The 20,543-nt window shown below is 30.7% G+C and overlaps 1 protein-coding gene across 1 annotated transcript in view; it reads left to right on the forward strand.

The window, feature by feature from the left end:
• The window catches only part of LOC107449679 (inactive pancreatic lipase-related protein 1), a 126,348-nt gene that overhangs the window by 56,128 nt on the left and 49,677 nt on the right, over nt 1-20,543 (forward strand). The window contains exons 3-5 of the mRNA XM_043041833.3: nt 310-456; nt 9,071-9,179; nt 17,010-17,123. Coding sequence (XP_042897767.1) covers nt 310-456; nt 9,071-9,179; nt 17,010-17,123 — 370 coding nt within the window. The remainder of the gene's footprint in view (nt 1-309; nt 457-9,070; nt 9,180-17,009; nt 17,124-20,543) is intronic.

A 20,543-nucleotide genomic window follows, 5' to 3' on the forward strand; every position in this document is an offset into this window, starting at 1 on the left:
CATTCATTGAAGTCTGGTATTTTCGTAATTATGCTTGATCATTATAGTAATTGTTAAAACCTTCATTATTATTGAATGTTTAAACCAGCATTTATTGAAATCTTTATTTTCTTAAATATGCTGAAATTATAAAAAAGATTGTTCAAACCGTTATGCAATAAAATCTTTATCTTTACAATTATGTTTTAATTATAGGATTGAATGCTTAAAGCTTTATTCATTGAAATCTTTATATTTATAATCATGTTTCAATTAAATTATTGCAAGTTTGAATTGTTCAATCATTGAAATCTCATTTCCGTTGTTTAGGATTTAATTCGAGAGTTGCTGACTGCTGATGATTACAATATAATATCTGTAGATTGGCGCCTGGGTGCAGCGCAATCCTATCCGCAAGCAGCTGCAAATACTCGATCATTAGGATTGGTTGTCGCAGATTTCATCGATCATCTTCAGGTATTGTAAATTATTATAATAATTACTATTGCAATATGCTTATAATTTGCTTTCATAATATTTTATTTCTTTAAAATTTTGATTGTTGATCTTTTCAGATGACATCTTTTCAAACTAAAATTTTTAATGAACTCGTATTCAACCTTGATTGTTTTTTTAATTTATAATATGTCATGATACAACAATATTTTTTATTTTTTTAACTCGTAATTTGTTTGTATTATAATGTGTCACCATAGCCGAGTGGTCAGAGTCGTTGTCCTGGCGGAAAAAGGTATTGGATTTGATCTTTATAGCTTGAAGATAATGTATAAATGTTATCTAAGCTTATATTAATTATTTCTGTGTTTTCTAGAAGGTACTAATTCGTCAATTTCTGTACCGTTATTTAATTCTTTAAAACTCGGGTGTTTCAAATCGAACCGCCAGTTGCTTTGTTCCTTGTATATTTGAAGGTTCTTAATAAATGCCTTAAACTTTCAAGACTGCTTTATATTCATTTTACGTGATGATATTTCCCTTAACCTTAACAACACAAATGGCCATTAAATTTATTACACCATAAAGTCCTTCTAAGCATAGAAATTGCGATGACCACTTGTGAATTTCTGGTCACGTTCTCCTCTAGTAATTTTTAGAGATGCAAACTTGCACCGTTTTGAGAATAAATATTTTCTAGTGGTAGCAACATTTATATTTTGTGTATGATTCCTGGTTTAGTACATTTGATTCATGGGATTTTTTCCACAATTACTTCTAAATAGTTCAGGGGTATATACCCGGTACCCACGGGTGATTTAAGATTTAAAAAGTGCAAGAAATTCAATTCATTTTTATTTATTATCTCTTTAATTATTTAATCATAAATTCTACTTTAGAACCATAGCAAATTAACTCTGAAATATGCTAAAAAATACCCTGTTGGGATGGTTTGTCATTCCTCCGAGGAAGAAAATTCAGTAAACAAAAAGTAAGTATGTGCCGAAAAGATGTATTTTTGCGTCAATGTAGAGAGTTATTATAGCGATTATAGTTAATTCCATAGTTTACATAGTTAGAATTATTTTAAAATGGAAACGAAAAGAAGACAAACCTCAATCATTTAATTCATTTGTAACCCTCTTATATGCTATTTTGTTAAGAAAATTTATAGATATGAACTTTTTCCAAACAAACTTTTAACCCCTTGGGGACGGGTGATTCAGAAAAGCTTTCGTACAAAATCAGAATCAAGTTGTAATTAAATAAAAAACGGTAACTTAAATGTAGTCGTTGCTAATTTGACAGTTTTACTTTGCTGCTACTTTAATTATTGTTAGTTTAATCACATATATAATCAATGTTAATTCAAAGTATAACTAAATAATTTTATTTTGAACTAAAGTAATGGTGAATTAAATAAATCAGACAATTATAACCCCGCCCACAAATATACAGCTAAAGAAATACTTTGATTACCAGTTTTATATTTTTACCCTGATTGAAACGGTTTTATGCTGTCACGTATTTGTGACAGTCGGCCCGAAAGGGTTAAATGTCAAAGCGGTATCTTATAAGTGGAAACTCCTTCTTGCATTAATGTGATTTTATTACCACTACTAAAGTTTTCTATGACCTTCTTATATGCTGTTGTTAAGAAAATGTATAGATACAACATTTGTCCAGCCAGATTTTTAAACATTAGAGCTGTCTTAGCTGTCTGTACGAATTCCACACCTGGCTTACATCGACCACAGTTGCGACGTAAAATGTCCTCAGTAGTAGACGGATCAGGAATCAGAGGCTCTTGGCCGTCAGGCTAACCGTGGAAGAGTTTCGTAGTTTTCCTCTCCAAGCGTAACTCGCAGGTTAGTTCTATCAAAAAGTCCTCCACGAAGGCAAATTTCTGCCACTACGTGATCAAGGAGTTCCCTTGTATTTTGGATTGGGTTTAAAACTAATGACTATGGAGTTGAACATTGGTAGTCGTGAACTCAAAAATTGGGTTAGCTGTTCAACAACTGTTATTAAATACATTGCTCTCAACGTAAACATACTCATACGCGAACATTGCGCATAGAGTTCAAAAGTAAAGCTATTTAAAAAAAACGACACAGATTTGATTCTACATTTAGGTTTTATTCTTCATAAATTTGTTATTTCTAAACATTATGATAAAAACTGATTGTTTATTTACTGTTAAAAATACTTTTTATGGAACTAGTTACATACATAAATGCAAAAATATCAAAGGGAAAAAGAATCAGTGGCTGAGAAGAACTTTTTATACTTTTAAATCGCATCCAAGATCATTTTGTTTATCATGAAATATTCATATTTTGTGGAAAAGGTGAAAAGACTAAAAATGGTCTGTTCAAAACGAAAAGATTATTTCACGAGATTTAAGTATAAGGAAAGTACAACCTTTATCTATGACAAAAGATCTTAAGAACTTAAAATTTTTCATCTCTTTTTACTAATTTCAAGAAGTTGATTGAAAAAAAAATTTTTTTTTTTAATCAGCATTAAAAAACTCTAATACTCATAAATAAACGAGTCAAATCAAAAGAAATCAATGTTTTTCTGATAAAAAAAAATACAGCCTCGACTTATCTGATTATTCAGGCTACTTTTTTTCCTCCAGAAAAGGCAAACTAATGTCTAAAGGTAATTCAAGAATTTGAACAGGTCGCCAAAGGGTGGATAGATCAGCCAATATGGCAAACCAATCGACACCTTCTTTCCTCCATTGCAACCCCATTATAAATGTGCTCTCACTTGTTACCATAGCAGTAGACAGTCTCAGATATTCTGGAGGACTTCTCCTCAAAGCCGCACAGTACACTGTAACCTAATAACATGGGAAAACTACTGGTAGAAACGCAACTCCCCACGAGCCTATCTAATAATGTCTGTAGACTATTGCAAAAACAAAAATCCCATGAATAAAATATTCCTCAGAAATCAAATTCATTGTAAAACCCAAAGTAAACTTCAAGTTTTCCATTGGGCTGTCGATTAGATCCGCACGATTTCTTAACCCGTTAAGGCTTGATCCACACTTGCCAACTCTCCCAAATGTTCCGGAATATTTTATTTTTTGTATTTAATGTGGTAGAAGAATCTTGAATCTTGTTTTAACAAATTTGATTAACATTTACAAGTTTTAACTACTATTATACAGAGATGCCAAATGCTCCGGACACGCCAAAATAATTTAAAAAACTGTAAATAAATATAAAGTAAATTTTGCAAATATTTGACTATTTTAGCTTGCTTTCTAAATGGTATAGCATGACATGAGAACTATAAAGTGGAGAATTATATAAGCCTACGAATTGCTTAGAAATAGAGGTGGATAAAAATCTACTAAAATAAATTTATTGAACCAAGAATCACAATTCATAAACTGCCACTAGAAAATATTTTTTCCCTGTCCGGAGAAAGTTGGCATCTCTGATTATATTTAAACTAATACTAAGACTTGTTAGTAAACGCTCGCATGTGTTAGGTAATGGCAGATAAATGCATACCCTCCAACTTATGAGGATTTTGAAAATAATTCTTTCTAGTGGTAGCGAACCAAAGTAGAAATTTTTAAAGCAAATGGATCTCTCATAAAACTTTTATCAGAACTTAAGAATCTAGCCATATGGCCTGCACTTTTATAAGTAATAGTGGACAAGTTACGCTAAAATGAATTTTTTTTAAATATTAAGACATTAATTTTGCTACCGTCTGAAAAGAAGATTTCTGAAACTACGGAAATTCCGTAGCAGTTGGAGGGTATGTAAATGCATGAAGTATTTGCCTACATTATCACTTTAACAGAGATGCCAACTGCTCCGGACACGCAAAAATAATTAAATAAACGGTAAATAACTACATAGCAAATTTTGCAATTATTTGACGATTTTGCATTTTACAATATACAGCATGACACCAGGTCTAAAAAGTGGTGAATTATATAAACCTACGAATTATTTAGAAATAGTGGTGGATAAAAATCTACTAATTTGAATTTATTAAATCAAGAATCACAATTGATAAACTACCACTTTAAAATATATATTTGCTGTCCGGAGCAAGTTGGCATCTCTGCTTTAATAATTATTTCACATTGGTAATTAACTTTTAGGATGAACATGAAAGTTGGCTAACTCTTCCAGTGTTCCCGGAAGATTTTTTTTTTATATTTAAAGTGCTAGCAAAATTCGTGTTATTTCATTAAACGTTTTGAATTATATTAATAATTATAAATGAGTTTGACCACCACTACATCTAAATATTTACAACAAATATATAAAAAGCATATTGGTCCTCACGATAGTGAATTTCAACCTGGTTAAAATATAAATATCTTTTGAGTAAAACTGTTTTTCGGTAATGTTTTACTACCACTTGGAAAATCCATTCTCGAAAAGAATGAGTGTTGGCAGGTATGGGTATGCTGATTCTTTCCTTCCTTTATTTAAAAAAAAAATACTGGGTACCTGGGCCACGCAGCGGCCCTTATCCCATACATCATGAAAATATATACAATTGAGTTACAGACATTTTATGTCTAGCAACATTGTGGTAGCTAAAATATGCTGATTCCGAAAAAATGATTTTTATTTATAAAAACCCATTACTAATAACTTAGTTTCGTTCTGTTGCTAATCACTTTAGCTTTTAACCTCTTCGAGACGGGAGAGTCATTATGCATTCTCCGGGCGATAATCAGGGTGAAAAAGAACTGGTAGCTAAATAATTTTAATAGCTGTTTATTTGTAGACGGGGAAATAATAAATTGGTTTTTTTAATTCACCACTACTTAGTTCGAATTAAAAACTGTATAGTTACTCTTTTTACACACAAGGATTGGTTGTGTTAGATTTAAAGTGAGAGCAAAAATAAGTTCGTCAAATTAGCGATGCGCAAACTTAAGCAACCGCTTTTTATTTTTTACTATTCTGATTCCGGACGAATACATTTATGACTAGCCTGTCTCGAAAAGATGAAAGAACATTTGGCTGAACTGAATTGTATGAAATATCTGGACACCTGAGGCATCCCCTCCTACTTCAGAAAGCTTCCACACCGGATTTTGTAAGCAGTCTGCCCAAATTTTTTAAAAAGCGAACCAGTTGCGAGCAGGAACTCGATTTCTATTTTAGAAGTAATTGAGAATAATGTATCATATATATTTGAGAATTGAATCTGTAGTGGTTGACAAATAAATAGGACAAACCAATCATATTCATAAATTACGCAATGTTTTAGGCATATATTTGCTACCACTTTAAAATTTTTAATAGATTTTCTATTAAATAGCTCTTTTGTAAATTGGTTTACCTTTATAGTGGTCTGATCGGTCTACCTATAAAAAACCGTGTGGAGGCTTTCAGTTATAGGAATCGTTGGCTAAGGGAAGTGTTTGAGAGGCCTACTGCTCCACTTTTGGGAAAATGTTTTATTAACCCCTTGGGGACGGTTGATTCAGAAAAGCATTCGTACAAAATCAGAATCAAGTTGTAATTAAATAAAAAACGGTAACTTAAATGTAGTCGTTGCTAATGTGACAGACTTACTTTGCGTTTACTTTAATTATTGTTAGTTTAATCATATATATAATCAATATTAATTCAAAGTATAACTAAATAGTTTTATTTTGAACAAAGTAATGGTGAATTAAATAAATCAAATAATTATAACTCGGCCCACAAATAAACTGCTAAAGAATTACTTTAATTACCAGTTTTATCTTTTTTCCCTGATTGATACGGTTTCATGCTGGCACGTATTTGTGACAGTCGGCCCGAAAGGGTTAATTAATTCAGAATTAAAGAATAAAAGTTGCAGAAATTTCGTCGTTACTTTAAAAGCACAGAACGACATAACGGAAATGTAGTGGAGTTGTACGCAAAATTTCGAATTAGTTATATATTGTGACTGGCGAAACAGTTGACACATTGTATGCGGGAAACTTTTCCAAAAAATGTGTTACGGATGTTATTGATCAAAATTTAAAAAAAAGTGATAACTAATATTTTATAAAAGGTGGAGCAAACTTGTCATTATTGCTACAACATAAATTAAAAAAAAAAGATACGACGAACTACTGTAGTACTAATTACACACATCCTGAATCATTTATATCTGTAGTAATCACGAATGGATAATTTCCCTGAAAAACAAATGGGAAACAAAGTAGTTTTGCTACCCCTTTTTAAACTTTTGCATGATATATGATTTTGTATGATATATGATTTTGCATGATAACTTTTGTATGGTAGCACATATTTTAAAAACTTATTTTTACGTGACCCACTTGCAATGTGTTAAAAAACAATTTTATTAAGATGAAGTTTGTACATCAAAAGTTTGCTACCGCTAGATAAAATATCTTCTCAAAGGGAAGCAATTTGGCATCTCCGTTCTTTGCTCAGACAACTTAAGAAAATTACAGCTATCGTAAAGTTCACGAAAGATTCAGATCCATACCCTACAACATTCGAAACTTATGCGAAATAATTTTCCTAGTGGCAGCGAATTAAAGAAGAAAGTTTTAAAACAAGAAGAATTCTAATAAAATTTTATTAGAGCTTAAGAACAAGAAAAGACAGTTTTCTGTCTTTTTATTTTTATTTTGTTTGTTTAAATTATTTATGTGTGGTGGCGGACAAAATTCTTTTAACTATATTAGGTTTACCGGAAACTCTGTCTGTGAAAGAATTCGCCCCCCTCCCCGTTACTCAAAGATGCAAAATGTGTCTTTATAAAAAAGAAGAGGTTGAGCATTTACTGTTAAATAAAAGTATAGATCAGATATACCGCTTGATTCAGTCACATACTTTCGTCACGAGTTTGAATATGTTTGAACATGCTTTTTTGCACCATGCATGTTACGTCTCTTTAAACTAGAACATTATCATTGAGTTAAAGTGCAAATCTCAATAACTTTTTTATACGAGAATCTTTTGCATTACTATAAAAGGAAGCATGTGTTATCACGGACAGAACTTTCCGGTGGATCTAATAATTTATATAAATACCAATATATCATTTTTGGGAAAATATTACCAGAAAAATATATTTTCTTAAAATACGGAAGAACCGTGGTGGTTCAGGGAATAGAGTGTTTGACTTCTAATGAGGTGAGGCTGGTTCAAATCCCAGTGATGGTTGGTCAATACGAATTTCCCCGGCCCGTACCGACCACAGTGCTGACGTAAAATATCCTCAGTGGTAGACGGATCATTGGTTAGTGCCGTCAAGCTAACCGTGAAAGGTTTTAGTGATTTTCCTCTTCATGTAACGCAAATACGGGTTAGTTTCATCAATAAGTCCTCCACGAAGGCAGATTTCTCCCAATACTTGATCCAGGAGTTCCCTTGGTTTCTGAATTAGATTCAAAATTACAAGGCTATGATGACATTACTTGTTACAAGCCCAAAAATTTGGATTAGTTGTTTAACGACGGTTATAAAGTAAAAATAAAAATACGAAAGAGCCTTGGTGGCAAGGAAGATAGAGCGTTCACCTTCCAATAAGGTTAATTGGGTTCGCATCCCATAGATGACTGGTTGATACGAAATCCGCCCCCAGCTCGCACCGACCACAGTGCTGAAGTAAAATATCCTCAGTGTTTGACGGATCATGGGTTAGAGCCCCTTACCGTCCGGCTATTCAAGTTGGTCTTCGTGTTTTCCTCACCATGTAACACAAACCCGGGTTAGTTCCATGAAAAAGTCCTCACGAAGGCAAATTTCTCCCAATAATTGATAATTTGTCTTCTGGATTCAAGTTTAGAAGGCTACGGAGTTGAACATTAGTTGCCATAAACCGAAAAATGGGATCGTTAGTTGTGGCGACTGATTTTGAGTAATCCATGAAAATGAAGCTTTTTTACTGCAGCTTATTTTCTGCCAACTTTAGAATTTTTCTTTCAAAATGCAGCCATTTTCTGAAAAAATTCATTTTTAAAAACTTCTACGTGCAACGGAAACTACTTTCGTATTTAAAAAAAATCAAAACAGAATCAAATTGATTTAATTTTTTTCTACTTAAGAGTACAGCAAATTCTGATTAATTTTAAAAATTAAGTTATAAACATTGTAGTGTATAATTACTGAATTTTTAAATCTTTCGTTTTGTAAATGAAGATTGAAATATGTTCAATTAGATAAAAAATATGCACTAAAATAAACTCATTACAATCATCAAAAATTTTTTACCGTCTTCTACAGTGTTGTTCTTCGTTAATCCAAATAAAAGAGTATAAAATTTACTATATATATAAAAATAAAATTTTATAGAAATTCCACACGTACTAATCTCTGGGATGCCACCGGTAAATAAAAATTAAAAACTCAATTCATTTTTGCTTATTTTTTTATTTATTTAATCATTTAATAGTAACTATCACTGTAACATCAAATTATTCACATTTAAAGCAAGAACAGTCCATGCATTCACTTTCAATAGCAAACTGAACAAAATTATGCTTGAAAAAAAGGTTCATTTTCATCTCTTTACATAAAACTCTAAATTTTATTAGTTTTTTTTGCATTTTTAGTCGCCTGTGGCAATCCCATATTGTTTATTTTGGAAATCTCGTTTGTTTTTACTAAACTGAATCGTTCTATTTTAGAGAAAATATCGAATTCCACCATCCGATATACACTTGATAGGCTACAATTTGGGAGCACATGCTGCAGGATATGTTGGAGATCAGATACCAAGAATAGGTAGAATAACAGGTAACTATTTATATTTTAATAGTTCTCTTATGCAATGATTCTCATCATCGTGAGAATCATTATTTTATCCGTTTGATCGAAATTTAGCTAATGGTAAGAGAGCTTATCATATGACTATTGCTTTAAACAACCAATCATAAATTTGCGTACAACTTGCAAATAAACTTGTCGAATAGCAGTATTGTAAAACTTGATGCTGTGTTTAGTGATAACCACTCGATATTTAGATAAATAAATAATAATATAAGATAGATAGATATTTAGATAAATAGATAAATAAATAAATAAATATAAATCGGGCTAACACTCTCAGTGCTATCAGAGAGCCGTAGTTTAGCCCAATAAAGGTGGAATGTTTTTTAAAAAACGAACGTGCAACGTAAACTACATTCATGTAGTTTAAAGAAATCAAACAAAATCAAATTGGAGTATATATATATATATATATATATATATATATATATATATATATATATATATATATATATATATATATATATACTCACACAGAAGAGCCATTACATTATGACCACTCTTCATCTATAACAATGGGCTCGCCCAGATTTTCATGGTTTCTCGCCCAGGAACAATGTTTTCATGGGGCACATTAGGACCCATAATCCTCATGGAACATTCCCTGACGTCTGTAAGCTACTTGAACATATTTTCAGACTAAGTTCCCCCATGCATGGCTACAGTTTTTCCTGCGGGGGATGGTGTTTACCAACAGGATAATACTCCATGTCATAAAGATCGAATCGTCATGGATTGGTTCGAGGAACATTCCAGTGACTTTCAAGTCATGTCTTGGCCCCCAAACTTACACGACCTTAATCCAATAGGGCATTTGTGGTCCTACTTGGAAAATCAAATTTGTGCTGCCACGCTACCCCCTCGCAATGTCAGGGAATTGCAGGACCAGTTGGTGAGCGCTTGGTACCAGATATCTCAGACTACCTATCAGCACCTTGTGGAATCAATGCCAATGTGAGTGCTAGCAGGTGGCTAAAGGTGGTCCTACATGTTATTAGCAGGGTGGTCATAATATAATGGCTCTTTGGTGTATATATATATATATATATATATATTTATATATATATATATATATATATATATATATATATATATATATATATATATATATATATATATATATATATATATATATATATATATATATATATATATATATATATATATATATATATGTGATGCCAGAATTGGCATACACATATTTATTTTCTATTTTTTTAAAATATCCTTCATTACTTAAGCTTATTTTTATTAATGGAAGAATTACTTTTAAAATAAATCAAAAACTTAATCTTTTTAAACGAACATAAAATATTTATTTCTTCGCTTCCAGATCAATGTAACGGATACTTTCTTTTTATTTCATTATTATGCAGACATATAAATTCACTGTCGCCTCTAATCGAAAACAAAAATCTATTTATAACTTTTTATTCTAATTTTCCAACGGCTAAATGTTTCGGTTGCATGGTTATAATAATTCACATAAATTTGTTGGCGACTCGTGATCGCCAAGGTGTTCTTTTAAACCCATGTGGATATGCTAGTTGGCTTTGTTTTTGGCTATGATATATTATGATAAATCGCCAAATTTTGGATCTCCTACCCATACTCTTTCTCTGTCCGTTGAGAATAAATATATTCACTTTGAATTTCTAAATTGGAAAGGCTGGGACCCCTTCGGGGGACTCCCAGTCTTAATTTTCTAACGGTCAGAAATGTTGTTCTGGCTTTATGATCTCTCAATAGAGAGTATTCTTATTTCATCCCTTTAAGGGATTTCTTATTTTTTGAAGAAATGGCCATTTCATAATTTACAAAATTATGCTTAATAAAATCTAAATTTACATTCAACGATTTGTACATCATTTCCTGGAAACTCAACTGTTATTGTTTTATTCATTCAATATTGGCCTAAATGAACATTCATAATTCCACTATACATCAGTACGCCTAATGAAGGAAGCAGCAAAGCTTTCTTCATTATATATATATATATATATATATATATATATATATATATATATATATATATATATTTATATATATATATATTATCATGTTGCAAATTAAACAAAAAATTTAAAAAATAATAATAAGGAGAAATTATATGCATTTTTAAAATTAGAAACCTTTCTAATCATAATAGTATTGTAGGCAAATCAAGGTTAAAACAATTTCTACAAATATAAATTTAAAATTGCTAAGATTGAATCATAATTCAGTTATATTAAATTTTAAATTTTTTCAAAAATAATTGTTTGAAAATATTTTGAAGAAGATTTGGGATCAAATTTTGTCTTCTTATTAATAACACAAGAAATTTTAAAAAATCTATGCATTTTTTTAAAAAAAAATTCAAAAATGTGCCCCGTACAACCTTAATTTCATAACAGGATGTCAGTCTGAATATTACACCCAAGACATAAGTGATAGCAAAATTACGCTTAAACTCAACCACTGCTCTGAACATGCTACTATTTTATGTCATACTAACTCCATAATAACCCAAAAGCCTCCTCCAGATTTAAACACAATATATTCGAAAAGTACACAAATGGCCAAATATCTCAAGAAAAATGTATTGATTGAAAATTTTAAAAAAGCTGAGCTTGAAATATTGTTAAAAGAGGCATTCATTGATATCTAATTTGAATTCTCATCCTCATTCCCTGGTGTGATGTGGGGATAATCTCAAAATTTTTAATGCGAATTCTCATTATTTTTAGGAAATTTAAATTTTCCAGAGAAAAGAACCCAAGTTTGACCTACAGATTTTCGCATTTTGGTTGACAGATGGCGCTGTTATTGCAAGAGGGAATTGTGCAAATTGTTTAAAATGTGAATATCTTATGATCGAAAAAATAAAAATAGACGTGTTTGACAATTTGAAAATATCTATCACATTTCTCCCAACTCTTCCGAATTTTATGAATGATTTTAATTTTATCTTTAATGTGGTAGCTAAATTTCATCACACTTTATATTTTTTAAAAACAAATTAAGTTTAAATTGATTTTAACTTTCATTATATTTAAATAATTGAAGAATTATAATTGTGCTGTAAGTGTTCGATAAAGGAAAATTGAATGTCTGTATACAATGTTTTTTAAGCTTGCATTTAACTAGCTCTAAGAAAATACTTCTTTGTAGAACGTCAAAGTTGGCAAGTATGATCGAAATTAAAATTAAATTAAACATCAAATCAATTTAAATAATCAAATTAACTTTTACCCCAATTTCAAGCTTGGCCTCACGTGTTAGGAGTCAACCAGTCTCAGATTAGAAGAGTATTTTTCGAGACCATTTTCCTGCTTTTTGTACAATCAGTATTTAAGAGCAGTTGGCATGGCTTATAGATGCCCAGTGGCTGAGTGGCAGCGCTTCGAACATCCATGTCACAGGTCCTGGTTTCGATCCTCGGGCCGGACAGGGTTGACTCAGCCTGGTTGACTTAGTTTCCGTGTTCGACTGACGACCTAACCGGAACATCTGCTCCTGCACCTCAGAGCCCTTGGTCAAGAAAACTGAGATGAGCACAGTAGGCCTTGTCCCTCCATGAGCCATATTGATATATGGCCTATATCAGTAACGCTAAAACAGCTCTTTTTCGGTGCACCTTTCCTACAAAACTACTTATGATATCACAATGAAATTTTCAGGAATATGTTTTGAGTTATGAAATATTTTTGAGGAAACTTTTAAAAAAACTAAAAGTTCATACTTCATAATTTTGAAAAAAGAAACATTTCTGCCAAAGATATTTATTTACAGTTATCCCAGTGCAAACGTGCATATGTAAATATTCCGTGAAAAAAACTGAAGTAATATCTTATTTAGATGCTGAGATAAGGAAGGTAAAAAAAAGTTAGTTTTAGCATTATTGGTATATGCCCTACCGACTCCCCTTAAATTTACCTTGGAAATTTTTTTCATTATGAAAATAATGTGGTGAAACTTAATAACATGTTTATTGGGTTAAAAGATAAATATACCATTATTTTTGTATTTAAGTTGTTATTATAATAGCCTAGTTCTTTCACCTAAATATATATACTGAAAAATTTTTTTTGTCACCTTTTTATTTTATGAAAGTATGAAGGAGGTACAGTACCATCGGTAAATAAATTTTCAAATTAAAATTATTTTTATTTATGTACCCCCAATTGCAGTAAATTTTTTTATTCAAACTTTCCCAATTGTTCACACAACTAGATTTTTACAATAAGAAAACTTAGATATCAAATATTTACCAAAGAAATGTATTTTAAGGTTTTGTCCCTTTTCTGAGAAAACTTTTATAATAAACATCAATGAATTCAAGGACGGTTTCGACAAAAAAAATCTATTTTCGAAAGAAGTCGAGAAATATTTTCAGTTATGGAATAAAGAAAAGAAGAACTACATAAATTGTCAATATTGGATATATTTCTTTTTATTATTTGAGATCTATTTATAGATTATTGCATACAGCATCAAGCAAAATTGAGTTGACTATGCCTGTCCTACATCAGATCCAAGTTTTATTTGATTGTTCACTGTTTTTTCTTTACTTTTGAATGACATGCTTTTACTTAGATATATATTTATATATTTTCTTATTTTTTTTAATCAAAACTCGTGAAAACATTAAAACATTTCTCGAGTGTTTTCAAGTTTTTGTTGGACAATAAATTGTATGGTTTTATACCCTTTTACAATCGGGTGTAATTTGAAATTACTTATTTCTGTTATATAAAAAGTACAAAACGTGAAAAGTCAGAGTTATTTCGTTACTAGGATTAATTTAAGAAATAAAATATAATTATTGTCTATTTGAATACATTATTAATTTTAAAATATATGTTTACGTTTGGAATGAATTAGAAATAAAACTATGAAGTGTTTTCTATCAAGTGCATTCTCAAGGGTTTTCAAGTTTTTGTTGGAAAATGACTTGTTTGATTTTATACTTTTTTTACGATCAGGTGTAATGTGAAAGTACTTGTTTCTGTTATATAAAAAGTGCAAAACGCAAAAAGCGAGAGTTATTTCGTTACTGGAATAAATTTAAGTAATAAAAGGTACTAATTTCCAATTTAAATACATTATTAATATACATTATTAATTTTAAAATATATGTTTAAGTTTGTAAGGAATTAGAAATTAAAATATTAGCTAAGAGAAGAAATTTTTTACACAGTTTAAATATGATTTAAACATATATAGGCAAAAATATTTTATTTAGCTTTACATAATATATTCAAAACATTTTCTATCAATGGCGGAGCTCAAATTCGCACTCCAAAACTCTGTGCTTAAGTTCTTAACCTGGGGAAAGTAGCAAATGAATTTCCCTCTATTTTATTATATTTTAGGGAAAAAGGGAAATCTCAGCAATTACAATTGGTTTATTAAATAGGTCGCGCGATTCCCACGAAGAGGAAAGGGGAAAATGTTTTTTAATTTTAAATAGTGTATACTTGAACCAAAAATAGATTAATGGACGGGATGTGAATTTAAAAGTGTGAGAAAGCGTTTCGATTAGAATAATGAAATAAAAGGATTTACAGAAAAGAACTAACATAAAAAGATTAATTGAAGTTTTTATATATATATATATATATATATATATATATATATATATATATATATATATATATATATATATATATATATATATATATATTACCACTTTTTATTCATTGGGTTAATGCAAAGCCGGCGCAATTGTGCAAGACTGGTTGTAAAGGTTTATTGTAAGTGTGATAGAACATCAATATATTTTTATGATTGTAAACATAATTTATCAACGGTTTTATAATATATAACAGAGATGCTAACTTGCTACGCTTTGTAAAAAAAAAGTTCTTGTTGAAGCGAAATTTAATTTTTGTTTAGTATTTTTCATTTTAAGTAATTTTTCCTCCAATACGTATAAAAAGTTCAAAGTATCCTATGAAATGCAACTTTTTTTTCAGTTATCTCTTGGTGACACTCAGACCTGAAAGCGAGACGGAAAAGAGAAAAATTTGGTAGTAAAACTATTTCAACAATAGATAATTTTCGGGAGAAGTAAATCTATTCGTAACAATGATCAATTCTCTGCTATTAATTTTTTTTCGGGAAAGAAGCAATTCAATATAAAAAATGTATCCGTTAAAAAAATTTGATAGTTATGGATATTTTATTATTGCCGAAAAAAGGCTAAAAATGAAATTTGTTTGCTGCCAGTTTTACTCTTTTCGGTCTCGATATATGTCGATTTTCAGCCCTGGGACACTGTTAAAGAGTAGGCGGAACTTTTACTTTTTAATTCGCTACAATTTTATTGAAAGTTTTTCCGATAGCGCCGCAGTTGACATCTCTGTATGTTATAGTGTTTTTATGACTGATAATAAAAAACATTTAAAAATGAAATTTAACACATTCACGCCGGGGTGATCCACCGGTGGGTCAAGCTAGATTGTCTCATCGGGCGGCGCACCGGAGTAAAAACTGGTAACAAATAAATTTCATTTTTTAGTTTTTTTCCGGGAATAATAAAAATCCATAAACCAATTGTTTTTAACGGATGCAATTTTTATATTGAATTGCTTCTTCGCCGTGATAAATTTCCTTAAAGAGAATTGTTATTGTTGAGAATAGATTAACTCCTCCCGAATATTATCTAATATTGAAATAGTTCTTCTACCAGTATTTTATCTTTTCCGTTCCGGTTTCAGGCGCAACACCAGGCGTGAACATGTTAAGTCAGAGTTCTTGCAATCTTGTCATTATTGTAATAAAAATGTGACAAATTTCTGTTTTTTAACTTAACAATTATAAATACGAAATGGCGTATTTCTTTACCAGGCCTGCCAACTACTATGTTTTTTGCAAAATAGAGTGGTGGTAATTTCTAAACCCAAACTCTCAAAATTTTTGGTGATTTTGACAAAATTTTAAAAGGGTCACCACGATAAATATGGAAGAAAGTGGCATCGATCATGAACTTTTAAATCATATATATGTAGTGATGTTTAAAATAAGTTTAAACGAATAAAAAATAATGCATAAGCATAAACATAGCTACTACTAAAATAAATTTTTACTACTGCTTAACTGCATATATTTATTTGGGAATTGGTGGTAAATAAGTAATTATCAAAATGTCTCTCAATTCCTAATTTTGTGTCATTTTTTAATTTGTTACGAATTGTGAAAACCCTGTAATTTCCAGATTCGAAGAAAATAACAAATTAGTGCAATAAATAAGTATGCATTGACTTTACATGATATTTTTGCTATATACTTTCACTACGTTCCCCGCGATTGTGCCTAACGTTGTTTAGAAATGACTGTTCTTTTTTTTCGAAAAAAAGAAAGAAAAGAAGCACTAGTGTTTTAGTATTTTGTGAGAACAAGGTAATTCTCTTTACTATAATTACTTTATCATTAACATTATTTCGGGCCTTTTTTGGAAAAATATTATAATGGCATTTTTTTGGCCTAATTTTCTTTTCCTTATATGCTTTTATTTTGTAAATAATGAGAGCAACTTTTAACAAACAATATACTCATTCAACTCTTCCTCACTTTTCTCGCACTTTTATAACGAAATATATAAAACAACAAACTGAAATATTTGAGAAAATAAAAAAACAATTTATAAGCAACTAAATTTATAGAAAAAACATTCCACTAAAAAAAAATAGGGGAATCTTAAATCCTTTTACAGCTTCTGATTTGTGAGAAAAGCTTTAAGACTTAGATTTTATGTATTACTGAAACTATCCTATTAGCATAAATTTTGCATAATGTTCAATATCTATACAGGTCTGGATCCAGCTGGTCCTTACTTTGAGGATACAGATCCCAGAGTACGACTTGATCCGGATGATGCGGTCTTTGTTGATGTCATCCACACAGATAGCCCCCCATCTGCTCAAGGTATTTATCACTTTCTACCGATTTAATATTGTCGCAATACTAAAATTGAATTGCTTATGTTTGAAACATGCTTAAATCTTCTCTTAACTCCTGATTTCGAATTAAAGACGAGATGTATTATTGCAATAAAGAAGATATTTAGGGTTAAATTTAGCGGACATTTCTTCTTTTTTTTTTCTCACTTTGATTTCATTTTAATTATAATGCTATTAATTATATTTCGCTGTTACATATTTTAATATACTCAAACCTTGCCGCTTTTTTACTGGTAATTTATCGAATAAATTTTGTTCTGATGGCTTGATGCCCTTGAAAAAGTGATATATTATTTAGTTTCATATTATTTGTGCCTAGCATTCCATGAAATAAATTTAGCGAATATTTCTTTAGTTTTCTTTCATTTTGATTTTAAATTAATAATAACGGAATGATTATAGCTTGCTGTTTCCTATTTTAATCTACTCAAACATAGCCGTATTTTCGCTGGTAATTTATCGAATAAATTTTGTTCTGATAGCTTGATGCCCTTGGAAAAGAGCTTTATTATTTAGTTTTAACTTATTTGTGTCTAGCATTCTAGGGAATAAATTTAGCGAATATTTCCTTAGTTTTCTTTTATTTTGATTCTAAATTAATAATAACGAAATGATTATAGTTTGCTGTTTCTTATTTTAATCTACTCAAACATAGCAGTATTTTCACTGGTAATTTATCAAATAAATTTTGTTCTGATAGCTTGATGCCCTTGAAAAAGTGAGATATCATTCAGTTTAAATTTATTTGTGTCTAGCATTCTAGGAAATAAATGTAGCGAATATTTCCTTAGTTTTCTTTCATTCTGATTTTAAATTCATAATAGCGGAATTATTATAGTTTGCTGTTTCTTATTTTAATCTACTCATACATAGCAGTATTTTCACTGGTAATTTATCAAATAAATTTTGTTCTGATAGCTTGATGCCCTTGAAAAAGTGAGATATCATTTAGTTTTAATATATTTGTGTCTAGCATTCTAGGAAATAAATTTAGCAAATATTTCCTTAGTTTTCTTTCCTTTTGATTTTAAATTCATAATAACGGAATGATTATAGTTTGCTGTTACATATCGTAGTTAACTTAGCTGTATTTTCACTGGTAATTTATCGAATAAATTTTGTTCTGATAGCTTGATGCCCTTGAAAAAGTGATATATTATTTAGTTTCAATTTATTTGCTTCTGGCATACTAGGAAATAAATTTAGCGAATATTTCCTTAGTTTTCTTTCATTTTGATTTTAAATCAATAATAACGGAATGATTATAGTTTGCTGCTACATATCGTAGTTAACTTAGCTGTATTTTGGCGGGTTATTTATCGAATTAATTCCGTTATGATTACTTGATGACCTTGAAAAAATGATATATTATTCCAATTGAGATTATTTATGCCAAGCGTCTTTTTATTCGGACAATTCTATTTTTTATAGAATAGTACAAAGATTTCAGTATTAGAGTTTGTTTGCAGAAACAGCATAGTTCAGAATATAAAAAGGATTCTCACTGTCCTTCGAAAATTCAAAAAGGGGTCTTAGCTTTCGAAAAATTTTGCGAATTTCTTTTAATTAACTTTCACTTTAAAATTATACTTTCTATACATCATCATTTATCTGAGTGCTTGAAGTTATTTACGACCATTTTCCTATCTATCTTGAATTTTTAACTTTAAGGTGGTGCTTCTGGTAACTGGAAAGCAAATTGAAGAGAAAAAAAAATTAAATATTTTGTTTTCTAGATTTAGATGCTCGCTACAAAAATAAGCAGTCATTGTGCTGAGATTTCTTTTCTTTTCTTCAGGTTTTCAAATTTAAAAATTTTATAAAATCCTGCGAAATCGCATTTTATTGCTTTTTTAAAAAAAATTGCTAGGAAACTTTTCACTATGATTGTACAGATCGCTGTATATGTTCTTATTTTACTGAGGTGAACTGCCTTCCAATGAGGTGAACCAGGTTTGAATTCCAGCGATGGAAGGTCGATATGAATTCCGCATCCGTCTTGCACCGACCACAGTGCTGACTTGAAATATCCTCAGTGGTAGAGGGATGATGGGTTATAGTCTTTTGCCGTTAGGTTACCCGCCGGAGGTTCTCGTGCTCTTCCTCTCCATGTAATGCAAATGTTGGTTAGTTCCATCAAAAAGTCCTCCACGAAGGCAAATTTTTCCCCTTACTTGATCCAGGAATTCCCTTGTCTTTTGGATTGGGTTCAAAACTACAAGGCTATGGAGTTGAATTAGTAGTCGTTGGAATGGATTAGTAGTCGTAAACCCAAAATTGGGTCGGCATTATAACGGCGTTTGTAAAATGGGAAAAAAATACGTTCTTATTTCAGATAACCACCTTGTTCGTTCGCTGCCAATTTATTAAAACTTTTACAGAAAGTGGTACAAAAGTTACTATAGTTCGTTCACCAGGAGTAGGCCCTTGGCTCCACCTCCTCGGACGCAGAGTTCATTTCAGCTCAGGGGAGTAAGAGGAAAAACATTTCCCCTCTTGAAATCGAGATAACCTCTAATGCTCGTCGTCGTCTCTGTTTTATCAAGGCGTTTAGGCCCCGAAGGGGCCTTTTACTTTTCCATATGAAATGAAATCAGTAAATACTAAAATCATGAGTTGGGTAACTAATGCTCGCAAAGTCTCCTCACGGTATTTTATATGTAGTCCAATCAGACAACTATGAAGGCAAACCAGTTTACGAAAGAGCCCTTTAACACGTTCACGCCGGGGTGACCCACCGGTGGGTCACGCTAGATTGTCTCATCTTGGCAGCTCAGCGGAGTAAAAACTGGTAACAATAAATTTCAATTTTTAGTTTTTTTCCTGGAATAATAAAAATCCATAACTACCAACTGTTTTTAACGGATGCAATTTTCATATTGAATTGCTTCTTCACCGTGACAAATTTTCTTACAGTGAATTGCTATTGTTGAGAATGGATTAACTCCTCCCGAATATTATCCAATATTGAAATAGTTCTTCTATTTGTATTTTCTCTTTTCCCGTACCAGTATTTTCACTTTTCCCGGCGTGAACGTGTTAATAGAAAATCTAGTAAAAATAAAAAAAGTGGTAACAAATATAAGTCTAAAAATTTGCTTAATTTTTGAATATGATTAGTTGGTCTTATTTACTTGTCTACCACTACATATTCAATTCTCAAATATATATGACAAATTCCCCTCAGTCACTTTTAAAATAGAATTTGGTTTCATGCTCTCAAACTGTTCACATTTTAAGTAGTCTGCGCAGACTACTTATAGGAAACCGTGTGGAGACTTTCTGATGTAGAAGATGATGGCCAAACACAAACAGTGAATTCTTTTTCAGTCACTTACTTCGCTTCATCATCAGCTATTATACCTTTCGTTATTCTAGCTAATTT

This window comes from Parasteatoda tepidariorum, chromosome 12 (assembly GCF_982258835.1).
Source record: "Parasteatoda tepidariorum strain Cologne lab strain chromosome 12, Ptep-v5.0, whole genome shotgun sequence".
In the NCBI taxonomy this organism is placed as follows: Eukaryota; Metazoa; Arthropoda; class Arachnida; order Araneae; family Theridiidae; genus Parasteatoda; species Parasteatoda tepidariorum.